Source organism: Miscanthus floridulus, chromosome 16, assembly GCF_019320115.1.
Source record: "Miscanthus floridulus cultivar M001 chromosome 16, ASM1932011v1, whole genome shotgun sequence".
NCBI classification, from domain to species: Eukaryota; Viridiplantae; Streptophyta; class Magnoliopsida; order Poales; family Poaceae; genus Miscanthus; species Miscanthus floridulus.
The window spans coordinates 96,790,475-96,805,487 of NC_089595.1; the positions used below are offsets into that span (position 1 = coordinate 96,790,475).

At 46.1% G+C, this 15,013-nt stretch overlaps 1 protein-coding gene across 1 annotated transcript; it reads left to right on the forward strand.

The window, feature by feature from the left end:
• Positions 1-9,588: 9,588 nt before the first annotated feature.
• LOC136512444 (probable sugar phosphate/phosphate translocator At2g25520) lies at positions 9,589-13,792 on the forward strand. Its single transcript, XM_066506406.1, has 5 exons — positions 9,589-10,891; positions 11,280-12,795; positions 12,923-12,955; positions 13,078-13,206; positions 13,360-13,792. Exon 1 carries the CDS (start codon positions 9,784-9,786, stop codon positions 10,855-10,857), a length of 1,074 nt encoding a protein of 357 aa, XP_066362503.1. The 5' UTR covers positions 9,589-9,783; the 3' UTR covers positions 10,858-10,891; positions 11,280-12,795; positions 12,923-12,955; positions 13,078-13,206; positions 13,360-13,792.
• Positions 13,793-15,013: the final 1,221 nt, after the last annotated feature.

The following is a 15,013-nucleotide window of genomic DNA, read 5'->3' on the forward strand; positions in this document are numbered from 1 at the left end:
AACCCAATTGTGTAGCGGCGGCGGTGGCTGTGTTTATAGTCTAAGACTTGACCTAGGGTTGGGGACGGCCAGGGGTTGGGCACCCACAACTTGGGCTTAAGGCCCGACACGATACATGGCCAAGTTGGCCCAAATAGGTGACGCAGCACCTTGCCGTGGTCACACAGAATGATCCACGAACCTTCTAGAGCTGGGACCAGATCCAAAACAACGGTGGCGTCGTCCTCTTTTCAACGCATCCAAGAACGGCCTGTTTCGATGTCGTATGAGAAAGTTATGACCGAAACAGTGACGACGTGTCTGCTGAATCTGAGGGCGACGTGGCAGCTGAGTTGGGAACGAATTGCAACTTGGGGAAGACCATGGCGTCGGTGTGTCTAGCGTGGTGATGTCCTCATCATCCTCCCCTTCTCGAATTGGAGTCATCCTCGACTCCATCTTGGCGATGTCCTCATCATCCCCTCCTTCTAGAATTGGAGTCGTCCTCGACTCCATCCCATCATCAGCGAACTCCTACAAAAGGTTAGTGACAGCAGGCAATGCACCAGACATAAAAGGTTGACAAAACATAGTATAACATGGTGCATCAGGATTATCACATAACTCAGCAGTAGCAGAAGTTGTAGCAAGAAAAGCACCTCCTTTTAACTTAATCCCATTATTTTTAGCAATGTCTGTTGGAGGTTTATTTTTAATCTCATTAGCATGTTTAATAATATCCATAGGAGACAAAGGCAGCAATGTAATTTTCTTGTCCTTATGTATGATAGTGTATGTATTAGTTCTACCATGGTGTAAAGCATCATTATCAAATTCCCATGGGTGACCTAACAAAATGGAACAAGCTTGCATAGGGACAACATCAAAATCAGCAGTATCATGATAAGAGCCTGTGAAAAAGCTAATGCGTGCTGATTTAGTTACCTTAGTCTTACCAATATTATTGAACCATTGAAGTTTATATGGATACGAATGTTTACGTGTGGTCAAGCCAAGCTTGTCAACCAAATCTGAACTCACCAAGTTGTTGCAACTCCCGCTATCAATGATAGTGAGAACACGACAACCCTGCACAATGAGATACATGTGGAACAAATTGTAGCGTTGGATCTTCATCTCTTCTTCATGTCCCACACGTGTACTCAACACACGCTGCACAAGAAGGCTAGGGTAGTCCGTGGCAGCAGCCATGGAGTCAATGGTGATGGCCTCCTTGTCTTGATCACCCTCGGTGGGATCTGCATCAATGTTAGTAGCAAGGGCTAAATCATCTTCAACATCACTAGCACTTACATATCCATCCTTGGTAGCAATGAAAGCGCGACGACTGGGGCAATCCTTCATGACATGTCCCATGCCTTTGCATCGGTGGCAAATGATTTTAGAGCTGGACGATGAGGAGCTAGTAGAAGCACCCAGAGTGCCACCTTTCTTCAGCTGTGGAAACTGCACATTAGACAATTTACTTACCCCAGAAGAAAATGGAGGTGTAGATGGTTGTGGTGCAACAGGAAGCTTGGGCGTCTCCGGCTCGGAACGCTGCTGAAAATTCCTCCCATTGTTAGACCTGAAAGGCTGGTGTTGTTTGCGTCCCTGTACTTCTCGTTCTTCCTTAATAGCAAGATGATACAATTGGGAAAAATTGTGCCATTCTTTGTAATCAAGTATGTTCTGTATATCATGGTTTAAACCACCAAAAAATCTAGCACTAGCATCATGATCATCTTCATTTATACCACAACGTGCTAAACCAATAAGCAATTCTTGATAGTATGCTTCTACTCCTTTATCACCTTGTTTTAAAGTTTGTAGTTTCAAACATAAATCATGTTGGTAATAAGGAGGAACAAAACGAGATGTCATACGTTGCTTTAAAACATTCCAAGTTTGAGGCACAGCAGCAGCATTATTGGCATTGCAAAGATCACTCCACCAGAACAAAGCAAAATTAGTAAACTCACTAGTAGCAAGTCTAACTCTATGCTCAGCAGGAACATTATGAGAATCAAATTTTTGTTGAACAGCAAGCTCCCAATCTAAATATGCCTCTGGATCAACATTACCAGCAAAAGGAGGTAGACTAAATTTAATTTTAGCAAAAGGATCATTATTACCATGATTATTACCTTCCATACCGCGACGATTGAAGTTGAGGCGGCGACGGGCACCACCGTCAGCATACGCATCTTCATCACCAAAAGCATTCGTATCTTCATCATCAGCACGATAAGGTGGAGGGCGTTGCTCAAGCTGTTCAATGCGGGTGACTAGATTGTTCACGTTGCGTGTCAGCTCGGTCATAAGATTACGTTGTTCAGTCATGAACGTTGTAAGCTCGCCCTTGGACACGCTCTCATTGAAGTCCGTCGGAGTTCCTGCCATGGTTAGAAGATAGAAAAAGACAACACCAAAGTATTATCCCTATCAACTAAAAGGAAACAAGTGGTGGTGGTGGTGATGGTGGTGAAAGTGGAATGCAAAATCACAAGTGGCTTACCACCGTCTTGCCTGTATTCTTACCAACGCCAAACAGGAGCAAAACCAAAGTGGCGAAGCAATCTGTTGTTGAGCGTGGGTAAAGTTGCAAGATGAACCTGTGCTGACAGAAGAATATATAGAGCTATGGGTAGGCACACCATATGACAGCAAGGATTAGCAATTAACGAGTGCAGAGTAACGATTGCTCAATCCGGATCCAAAGTACAAATCACAGGTGCTGGCTAAGACATGTCGAGACGTAGCGCAACAAGGTGAAAACAAAGGACGATCGAAAGAACTCACAGAACAAGCAAATAGCCCGGATTTCTCCTTTTTTCCTGAATTTTTTCCTGGATTTTTCCAAAAGGCACTAGTAGGAAACAAACTTTTGTTATTTTTTTCACTATTTTTTTATATACTTTTCTCTGAACAAGGATCACAAAAGATGCAACCACAAAAATTGGCACCTACAACTGAGGTGGGATGTGGTCTACAGAAATTCAGCACGTTCTCTGAAAAGCGTGCAAAAACTTTGACAAATTTTTTTCTATATTTTCTCGAATTTTTTTGGCAATTCTGATGAAACCAAACTGGGCGGGTCGGCTCCAAATGGTGTCAAGAAGCTGCTATAAAAATTTCAGATTTTTTAGATAAACGAGCGAAAAGTTATGCCTGTTTTACCGAAGGTATCTCAAGGTATGTTTTCTGGGAGGCACAACACGGCGGCGGCAGTTAGGGCAAAGCGTCCCTAAACTCTAACACCGATCACAGGATCGTTACTATGACTAACAGTAGTAGGTATTCGCCTGATGATGTAAGGAGGGCTGCGATGCAGGCAAAATAAGAGCGGCTGGCAACCTATCTAGGGTTTGCGCGGCGGCGAGAAGTTACACAAGGCAGCTAGCGGGGCAAGTCGAGTAATGTGGTGGCTTTGACTTGTTGTTTGGGAACGGTGGATGGGATAGCGGCGGAAAACAAAAATCACAGCAACGGGCGATTGAACTACGACCACGAACACAATCCTAAAACAGCAACAAGACTCGACCACGGACACAAACTCAACAACACGAATCTGAAATGAAATTGCAAAGGCACAAAGGGCGATAGGACAGCGGAAATTGAAATATTTTTGGGCTTTTTGTGGACTCTAGGTAAAGAACAAATATGAATCTAAGGCAAACGAGATTATACCTCGCGGTAAACCTAAAATATCTGATACCAATTGATGAGTACAGGCCCGATCTTCCGAGAGGTAGCCGGTAAGTTCGATTTGTGGAGATCTTGACGTTGGTGATCCGGCTTCAAATCAGACGCGATTCGAACCCTGCAACCGTTACACCACTGCTCCGTTGGTTATCAACCAAGCACAACTTGATTGACCTCACCAAGAAGGTTTTTCCTGCAAGTGAATCGAAGAGCACAAGCAAGAAGGTAAAACACGCAATCTGAAATTGCAAATATGAATGATGCGAATATCAATAGAGGATTCAAGAACATGGTTCCAAAGGACTAATCGACACAGTGGAGGAGATCAAGAACGGGGCCCTGGATCACTGTAAAAGGATTTGTCACCACAGTTACAATGAACGATTCAGTTTCTCGATGGAAAACTAAACTCTAAACAAAAACCCAATTGTGTAGCAGCGGCGGCGGCTGTGTTTATAGTCTAAGATTCGACCTAGGGTTGGGGACGGCCAGGGTTTGGGCGCCCACAACTTGGGCTTAAGGCCCGACACGATACATGGCCAAGTTGGCCCAAATAGGTGACGCAGCACCTTGCCGTGGTCACATAGAATGATCCACGGACCTTCTGGAGCTGGGACCAGATCCAAAACGATGGCGGCGGCGTCCCCTTTCCAACGCATCCAAGAACGGCCTGTTTCGATGTCGTATGAGAAAGTTATGACCGAAACAGTGACGACGTGTCTGCTGAATCCGAGGGCGACGTGGCAGCTGAGTTGGGAACGAATTACAACTTGGGGAAGACCATGGCGCCGGTGTGTCCAGCATGGCGATGTCCTCATCATCCTCCCCTTCTCGAATTGGAGTCGTCCTCGACTCCATCTTGGCGATGTCCTCATCACTTAGACCTCCACCATCCTCGCCTCCAATCAGTCAGTCTGGAAAGAGCCAGAACCCACGACAAGAGAGCAATAAGCCTTCCCGCTCCCATAAGCAAGTATGTGCTCAGGATAATAAGTTTGTGACCTGACTACCATCCACAGCAACGGATGATCCTCAATCAACACAGGCGGAACAAGTGCAATTCGAGCCTTGCTCGAATGCCTAACCAAGTCTAGATCCAAAGTACCATTCTGCCCGGTCTCCAATTATCATTCATATATATTCCATGTGACAGTAATATAATAACAACAATAATATCTTTCCTATCTCTTGCGAGTGACAGGTAATCACTCGACTTCTACCAGATCCTATAACATAGCAATCTACACGATCCTGACATACTAGTAGGACTCATAGGATAAGGACATATATATATATATATATATATATATGCAAGTGGTTTTCATCCAAGTCCTTAAAACTTAATGCACAAGCATAAAAATAAAGTACAGAATAATAGGGGTTATGCATTGGGGCTTGCCTGGGTAAGATATAACCAAAAGTTAGCATTCTATCATAGTGACACGATCATCACCGCATCATCTTTTTCGCTACCTCGGTTGACTCCATGATCCATCGTTGTTCCTATTATGATATACATGGATGCAACGCAGAGTTATAATTAATCAACGGCAACTACAACTCTTAATTACGATTACGCTCCGCAAGCTAACGAGCTAGCTTTAATGATTAACATACTAGTCTACGTATCCACGTCGCCAAGTAAAGCTTTGCCTCTAGAAAAATGTTCTAGTTCTAAATCACAAGGTGTTTCGGCATTTTATTTATTAAACCTATATTTTCGAACTAGGGCTTATTTAGCTACCGAGCAAACTAATTATTATGGAGCTATAAAAATTATAGTGAGCACCTAATAATGTTAGGAATTTACTGTGAAAGTTTCAGATCCAACACTATCACCAATTTATCACAACAATTCCTACAAATTTATATTTTAACAACATTAAGCATCTCAATTTAATTAGATCACTTCTAAAAATATTATAAAACTATGTGAACAAAATATACTAGTAGATAGATCATGATTTTAGGACTTAACAAAATTGGTTTTACAATTTTTGGTTAACTACACAATTTTATATTGAATTTATAAATTTACCTCAGAAGCTAAATTAGAAAATGCTTAGAAAAGGAAAAGGGTCGGTGGCGACCATTTTGGCCCGGCAGCCCAGTGCGGCGCAGCTGCGCGTGCGTCATGGTGGCCCAGCAACGGCCCAAGGTCGAGGGCGCCCGCGCGCGCTCGTGTTTTGCAAAAGAGGGCTTGGGCTCTTGGATAATCACGCGGAGCAACGGAACACTATTACTACAGACTCACGCTTTGCATTAAAGACCCTGGAATGTGTTGCCTTTGCAACAGGGCGGTCCTCGGCGTGCCCGCATGCGGCGGCGTGACACAATGGCGGCAACGACGGTTACGCCGGGCCAACTAGTCTCGCTACGACGGAAGTAAGGGGCCGACCACCATCTACAGCTAAACGCGCAAGGATGGACGATGGTTAGGAATTCAGAGACGCACTGGCACGAGCTACAGCGGCGAGCGGCTATCCGCGGTGGTGGCGCGACTGTTCTGGTGAGCCTATGCCCTCACGGCAAGGTAGAGATGGTGGAGAAGCATCCGTAGCTCACCGTGGTGTACGCCCTATTGACGGTTCAAGCTGGGAAACACTGTGGCGGTCTGGCCACATGTGACCGAGCGGGGCAGCGACGCTCTACGATGAACACCGACGCGTCACCATGTCTCCGGTAAGCACCCTGACCAAATGGCGCGAACACCAGATAGAGGAGGTCAAGGCGTGTTCCTAGATACAAACAATTGAACTAATTCGAACCTTACCCTAATTTCACTGGCACGGCGATGCACTTGGCCGGCGGTGAGAAAAATGCCAAATTAGCGGCCAGTAGTGCTCGGTTGCGCCAAAGTGAAGGCCGGGCTGCTAGCTGGCTTTCCTGTCTAACTACTGGAATGCCGAATTGAGGTGTGGTGTTTCGAACCGCACGTATTAGCTTGCGAGGCGGCGTGGCTCTGTTGGCGGCAAGGCAGACGGGGCAGCGGCTTCCAGGCTCGAACAACCTTGACCAAAGTTGTGCTAAATGAACAGGAGCATCCGCATGGTGAGGCTTAGAGGGAAGTGCCGTGAGGTGTCGAGATGGGACCGCTCGGTCTTGGCAGGGCATGGACGGCGGTAGTGGAACAACGGTCGCGCATGGCACCGTCTCGCAGGGCCGGTGCAACAAGACGATGCGAGGTAGGGCAGTGACACCGCGACACAGACATTAGTGCGACTTGACTACGGAGGCAGGCACCGGCTCGGCGAGTAGGTGATTCGAGCGGCAGAAAGAGCGCCACGTCGGCCAGACGGCGACTGTCGCGGCGTTGGCTTGGCCCCGCGCACGGCTTGGCCGGCAACGCGCACGCGGCAACCATGCAGCAGCACTGCATCTCCGCCTGGCCCTACGGAAGGTGACTGTGGCCGGCATAGCCCGACGTGCGGCCGATGGCCGGCAACCGATGAGGCCGGCCAACGGTGCAATGGCCACAACCAGGAACGGCTAGCCAGCAGCAGCGCACACGCGATGACTGTAGACACGGGCCACTTAACGACGAGCTATGACGTGCATGAATTTTGAAGCGTAGCAAAAGTTTCTAACGATCACAGTTGAGGTTCAACTAACTCCCCTATTGTAAGGTCCACATTGCCAACGACCTAGCAACGCCATCGCCATGACCGTCGAGCAACCAGGGAAGGAGATAGATGGATGCTAATATAAGCTCGTCATGCTGGACGCCAGTTCACGAACAGAGCGCCAACACGTGGTTTACAGTGCGTTCCAACAAAGTTGGGGAATTTTTATGAGAGCAACGTGACATCCAACACAACTTCGACCTGCACCATGCTCGTGTACTCACTTTGATGCAATCAACAATACCAAAACATGCAGCTAGTGTTTAAATATTTTTGTTAGAAATTAAATATCAAAATAGCATTGTCTTGCTACTTTCCATATTTAGGAAAGTTAAGGATTTCATTTGAGGCTAGGTAACCATTAACTATTTTGTCGTAATTTTTAATAGATCTAAACCTTGTTAACTTCATCCAACAAATACTTCATGCAATAGTCCATACCTTATAGTAATCCGTAGGAGCAAAATATTTAAGCACCATTTAACTATTTTACTTAATATAATTCATCAAAAATGGTATTTTAACAATAATTCAGGTGTTTGCCGACTTAACGAAAAGAGCTCATCTTAACGTCAAATTTGATTTTTGAGCTCCCAAAACACTAGTTAACAACATCTATTTTCTAAAAGTTAAAGTTGTATTTCTATCTACTAAACTTGTACTTCAATTTTTATTTAAGTACTAAATACAAGTTATGTTTGATCCTTGTTCCTAGAAATTGCCTCACGTGTGTTATACATTTTTAAAAACCGAAAACTTGTTAAGTTAATCCTTTTCGGTCCTAAATTTTGGTGCTAAGCAAACTCGTAACATCAGGGGTGTTACAACACGTCTCCCCATAGGCCCCTGGCGATAACCGTAACGACTGTTTCCGCCCGCTCCCGCAGCAGTCAGCCTCTCTTGTCGTCGTCAACTCTGGGCTCGGCACGGGAACAAGTCTCATCTGACTCTAGTCGAGGAGTGGCGCCAACATCCACGACGAGGACACGGCGGTGGCCGCTGGCGGAGCCCCACTCTGACGTGACTACGGTATGTGGGGAGTGCGGTGGAGGCGGGGAGCTTGTACTTCGCCGTGGGTCTGTAGCCTATCCTTGTAGGTGAGAGCAGGTGGGTGTTGGCGGGTCGATTTCCACCCAGAATATTCGGCGGCGCACAACGCGAGTTATGAGGTGTTTGGATCCGGTGACTAAAATTTAGGAGGTGTCACGTGAGGGTGTCGCATGGGATGTTTGGAAACTAATAAAAAAATAAATTATAGAATCCGTCAGTACTCTACGAGACGAATTTATTAAGTCTAATTAATTCGTCATTAGCACATATTTACTGTAGCACCACGTTGTCAAATCATGAAATAATTATGTTTAAAGATTCGTCTCGTAAATCAGTCGTAAACTGTATAATTAGTTTCGTAATTAGTCTATATTTAATATTCTATACATGTGTCTAAATATTCGATGAGACAGCGACTAAAATTTAAGAGGACAAACCAAGACACCGCCTCGTTCCCGGGCTTATCTTCCTTCCACCGCGGAACGTGTCAAAGGCGTCGCGTTCTTTTCCGTCCGCCGGAGCGTGACGGCTTCACGGAAGGAATCCAGGCCGATGAGATGATGCTCATCGTTCGGTGTCGTCGCGTGCGTGCGTCTCCTTTGGCTTTGGCGTTTGGCCGTTTGGGTCATCCTTGACGCCTGCGGCCTGCTGGCGCGACGTGGTGACTATCAACGGAGAGGCGTTGTTGGTATATACGAACACAGTTTCGTACGTATGTGCGCCGTATCCGGATAGCAGTGTCTATCCGAGAAGGAAAACGGAGTGCCTGCGCATTCCTGACTGGGAGTTTCTGCAGGCAAGGAAAAAGGTCTGTACCCCTGAAGCTTAACACTCTAGTACATTCAGGTGAGCTTTTTGTTGTGTAGTACGGAGTACGACTACTTGGTTTTTTTTTACTCCAATTATTGATACGACTGGTTGCTGTCATTGTCTCAGAGAAGTCGTCTGATGCATCCAAGCCAGCGCAATTCGGCAGGCGAGGCATTCATATTCGCACTAATCACAGAGGAAATTCAGTTAAAAAATCAGAGCGATTTAGGGCATTCATATTCGCACTAATCACAGAGGAAACTAAGCCCTAAATCGCTCTTTTACCTATTTTAAAATGAAAAGAAATTGATATCCCCACCAAACATGCTTTCGAGTCGCGAACACGAGACGATTGTCCACGTGGCCACCGCGCCCAGTCCACGCTTCCCCCACCTAAACCCCCGACCCATCCCGATCTCTTCCCCAAATACTCGGATCCGCCCCCTCCTCCGCCTCCGCCTCCACCTCCACCCTCGCGCCGCGCTTTCACAGCCCTCCCCACCTCCGGATCCAGATCCGCCGCCACCAACGCCTGCTCCTCCCCCTCCTCCTCCTGCTTCTGCACCACCACCACCGCGAGGACCAGCAGCAGGGCGGCAGGGGCAGCGGCGGCGGCATGGGGCGGGACGGCGGTGGCGGCGTCGCCGGCGGCATGTCTGACTCGGTGCTCCGGAAGGTGCTCCTCTCCTACTTCTACGTGGCGGTGTGGATCTTCCTCTCCTTCTCCGTCATCGTCTACAACAAGTACATCCTCGACCCCAAGATGTACAACTGGCCCTTCCCCATCTCGCTCACCATGGTGCACATGGGTTTCTGCTCATCCCTCGCCGTCGCGCTCGTCCGCGTCCTCCGCGTCGTCGACCTCCCCACATCGCCCTCCATGACGCCGCAGCTCTACACCTCCTCCGTCGTCCCCATCGGTGCGCTCTACGCGATGTCGCTCTGGTTCTCCAACTCCGCCTACATCTACCTGTCCGTGTCGTTCATCCAGATGCTCAAGGCGCTCATGCCCGTCGCCGTCTACTCCATCAGCGTCCTCTTCAAGAAGGAGACCTTCAGGTCCTCCTCCATGCTCAACATGCTCTCCATCTCCTTCGGCGTGGCCATCGCCGCCTACGGCGAGGCGCGCTTCGACGTGCGCGGGGTCGCGCTGCAGCTCGCCGCCGTCGCCTTCGAGGCCACGCGGCTCGTGCTCATCCAGATCCTGCTCACATCCAAGGGCATCTCGCTCAACCCTATCACCTCGCTCTACTACGTCGCGCCGTGCTGCTTCTGCTTCCTCGTCGTGCCCTGGGCCTTCGTCGAGCTGCCCAGGCTGCGCGCCGTTGGCACCTTCCAACCGGATTTCTTCATCTTTGGGACGAACTCACTCTGCGCCTTTGCGCTCAACCTTGCCGTCTTCCTGCTAGTCGGCAAGACCTCGGCGCTGACCATGAACGTCGCTGGAGTAGTCAAGGACTGGCTGTTGATTGCCTTCTCGTGGTCCGTGATCCGGGACACTGTCACTCCGATCAACCTGTTTGGGTACGGGATCGCGTTTTTAGGGGTGGGCTACTACAATCATGTCAAGCTGCAGGCGCTCAAGGCTAAGGAGGCCCAGAAGAAAGCCGCCCAGGCTGATGAGGAGGCTGGGTCGCTCTTGCAGGAGCGCGATGGGCACGGTGATCGCAAGAGCGACAATCAGGCTTAGAGTGCCAGATCTGATCCTGGCTTCCCCATATTTGGTTGGTTCTTGATCCATTCATGCTATTGCTACCATTGTCACTTACATGTGAAAGAAGTGCTTGTTCTTAGCTTGCATTGTGGTAGAAGAGTTCATCTTGAGAAGGATGTTATGTTTACATTGAACGGATGATAAGTGTGGGATCTTTTTGTTGCAATCAAACATCAATCTTGCATTGTGGACCATGGGCTACTAAATACATCTATTTTGTTTACACTAATGAAATAGAATTCTACAAAATTGTTGTTTGAATATGCTACCACTAACCTGGAACTGTGTTATTCCTTTTGGTCAAAATAAGATGAGAATATTTGCAACTAATAAAACTAGCAATTTTGTTGTTCTACTTGGTCATTTTCATGTTCTATTTTTTCTGGAATATTGTACAGGGGATCTAATGCAAGGTGCAAAGACTGGAGTTTGGTCTACGGTTGCTTTCAAGGAGGTGTATGCTGGTTTCTTGCACTTCTTTAACTTTGGGTCTGAAGAGCAAATGAGATGTATTTATGGGTTAGGAAATATGCACCTGCTTGCTGGAGAGCTTTGCCCTATTATTTATTTAGACACTTTTGTTCTACAGATAGGCAGCCTTGCCTTACTACCTCTCTTCTCCGTTGCCTAAATTTATTTGTTCTCCTAGTAGATTAAGGACTAAAGATGTACTGCTGCAGATTGTTAATTTGGTGGTTATTTTCGATATATAATGAGCTTTCTGTAATCTACGAGTTGAGTTGAGTCTTTCTCTGCGAAGTTTTTTGTTTATTCGTGGACTGGTAGGCGTGTCGTATGGATTATTTTTACAGGTGATAATTACTGTTAGAATTTCTTTTTCAGATTTTAGTTGAGATGTATATAGTCTATACACTTTGCCATGCAGATGGTTACATTGGTAGGAAAGTCTTACATATCTATTTTCACATGCATGTTACAGTACTAAGCTTTTGGCCATAAAACAAATTAAGGGCCTGTTTGGAATGCGGGATTTTTTCTCCATTCCTGCGTTTTTTCTGTGAAATTGAACTGATTCCTGTGAAATTCCTGTATGATTCCTGTGAAATTCCTGCATTCCAAACATGCCCTAAGAATCTACATGCTAACAACTGGCAACAGGTCTCAACAATTTGCTGCATTTGCTATTCACTATTCAGACTCATGACATGGGGTTGGGGATCATAGCTCATTAATTTTGCTTGCTTTTTCATAGAACTAGGGTGGCCTACATAGATCATTAATTTCGCTTGCTTGTTGAGATCAAGCATTATGGCCCTGGTAGCTTTTTTTCAGCTTGTTTTTTCAGCCGGAACAGCGTTTTTCTCACAATAAATCAGCCGGAACAATGTTTTGGTTTGTTTTTTCAGCGAAGCGAACGGGGCCTATATGACACATCAATTTGCATCTTGGTCCACTGCTGATTGAACTAGGTTGGTTGATGGTTGGTGAACATGATATGGCTCAGCTGACTTATTAATCGCCCGGTCCTGCATCTCCTGATCCCAAATTTTTATAATTTGGTCATTTTTTGAAGAAAATTTATGTTTGGCCTCCTGTGAGACTTAAACTCATCTTTGGACCCTGGGGATTGGTGCCAGGACATATGGCGTCGAGGTAAAACGTCTCGACGCCACAGATCTTGGCTTCAAGGTGTCTGGCTGTGCACAGCAGGGCATCCTATGTGGCGTTCACGTGGTCGATACCTCGGTGCCACAGATCTTGGCGCCGAGCTCGGCGCCATGTGTTCTGGCTCCGAGCATGGATTCAAAGTGTGCGGCTAAGTTTCGCTTGCCGAGGCTGCTCTCATTTCGTCCTCCCTCTCGATTTCTTCCTCTCCCTAACCTGTCCAATATCTTGAATCGACGAATTTGACCTTGGGTGCTTGGATTTGATCCATACATCTTTGCGAGTAAGGTATCCTCTCTCCCCTTATTATTTTTTACGCTTTGATTTGGTATATATTACGTCTATTTTGCAACCCTAGATATATTATTATCTAATGTTTGAAGTGATTTTTATTTTTTGTATTATGTAACGGTAGCATGCCAATGCGTGGTAAAGCTAGTAAGCCAAGGTAATCTCTTATCATGGTGTTATATTATGTTTTCTTTTACGTGCAACAAATAGAAAAACCCTAGGTTTAGGGTTTAATGTTCATTGCTTTTGGTTCTTAGAATAAATTTGGTTCAATTGTAGTTATGGCCGGATGACCAGAAATGCCTTCAACCTATTGGCTCTGCCTAGTGGTGTTCCAGTGTCCATGTGCTTTTGCCGCGATCCTTGCAAGGTAGCCAAGTCCGATGAAGAGGACACGTATAGGCAGAGGTACTGGATGTGTGTCAATTTTGCGTTTGAGCCTACACTTCGTCAGCGCTGCATTAACAAGATGGTTCAAAATTGATGTTGTTTAATATTTATTTTGTATCAAATGAAGTCGTGCATGATTTATTTGTTTTGTAACAATTGCATTTGTTGCAGACCCCTCCACCGCTCTGTGATTTTGACCAGTGGATCGACACTGAGATCAAGGCGGAAGACAAGGAGTGGATGCAGAAACTGTTACGATAGGAGGCAGAGGACAAGAAGATGATAGAGAAGAGACGCAAAGAGGAGGCTCTAGAAAAGGAGCACAAAGAAGAGGAGGAAAGGAGACGTGTTGCTTCGCATAGGGAGGAGAGGGAGCGGAAGCTTGAGCGTGCGCTTCGAGCGAAGGCAGCGATGGAGGAGAATCCCGAAGCCCAGAGAAAGAAAAGTGGCCTCATTGCACTTAGTAGTCTTCATGACTTGCTAGTTCTATGGTTTATTCATGAACAATGTTGTCTAATCTTGAACTTTGCATTGTGTTGTCATGTAATGCACTTTTAGTTTGTCGTCATGTACTTCAAATGTTGTTATGTTGATTAATGTGTTCTATTATTGGACCTTTCATAGTGTTGTTGGTTTTATTATTTGTTGTCATAATATTGAGTTTAATATTGCATAGGTAGTGAAACGAGCTCACGTAGTGCAAATAAAACGTAACGAAGTAGTGAATTACCTAATTCAACACAACATATGAAAATGGCATGTGATAACATATACCAAACTAGGGTACAGAGGTCCTGGGATCATTGGACAACTTCCGCACAACCAAATCCAAACATTGAAACTCATTCTTCATGACAGTTTTGACATATTTGTCCCATTGAGCCTCTGATGAATTGGGATCAACCGCCTCAAAATTGTCCCTGGCCTGCCATGGTGAAGTACCCCCTCAACTAAGATGGCATCTTCATTTGAATTGCATTTAAGCTCATCATGAGCCCTACCAAACAACTCAGAAAACAATGGCCGATCATCGAATATCACTGGTGTAACACCCCTGGTGTTACGATCTTGTTTAGCATCGCGATTTAGGCCTAAGTAAAATTTTCAAAACGAGTTTCTCGTGTTTTTAGTTTAAAATGTACTTGAGGCGATAAGCGAATCCGGTGACCCAGTTTTGTGGACTCGAATAAACGCCCAAGTTAAATTATTCAGTGTGTAGAAATATTTAGGAATGTCCGACGACGATTCTAGCAAACGGTTTGTTCGGTTAGATTAAGCATGAAAATCAACTTTTATAAATAAAATAAAATCCATTAATAAATAGAACGATAAATATATATAAACTCATGGGTTTATTTTGTTAAGCAAGAACTGGCGAGAAAGACAGCGCAGCAGCTTCGTTTATTTTTTTCCGGCGTGCAACGTACTCGCCTGGCATTACTTTTGATCACTGTCTCGTTCTCATCGTGGCCCTACAATTCGCTGCATTGCAAAGTCTCCTCATCCATCCGCATCCATGCTCCCTGGCTTTTGCTTTGCTTATCTCTCTGACTTGATTACTTCTATCTACATTTGCCAAGCCGCTCCTTGTTTTCCCTCCCTCGCTGCTTGTCTCTGTTTCTCTGATTGCCTGCCTTGCTTGTCTCTGCGGCCGCAGTCTTGTCCGTGTCAACCGGCACGCCCTGCCGGCCACGTTGGGCCTGGCCATCCTACCGTCGTGTTTAAGAAGTAACCGAGCCCGCACACGTCTCCTTGCTTGTTTGTCTTGAGCTAGTCTGCGAATGATCTTCTCCTTCTCCCTTCTTAATTTAATTAGCACACATAC

Excerpts from the sequence above, each read along its gene's own strand:
- LOC136512444 (XM_066506406.1), top strand. The coding sequence starts at position 9,784 with ATGGGGCGGGACGGCGGTGGCGGCGTCGCCGGCGGCATGTCTGACTCG.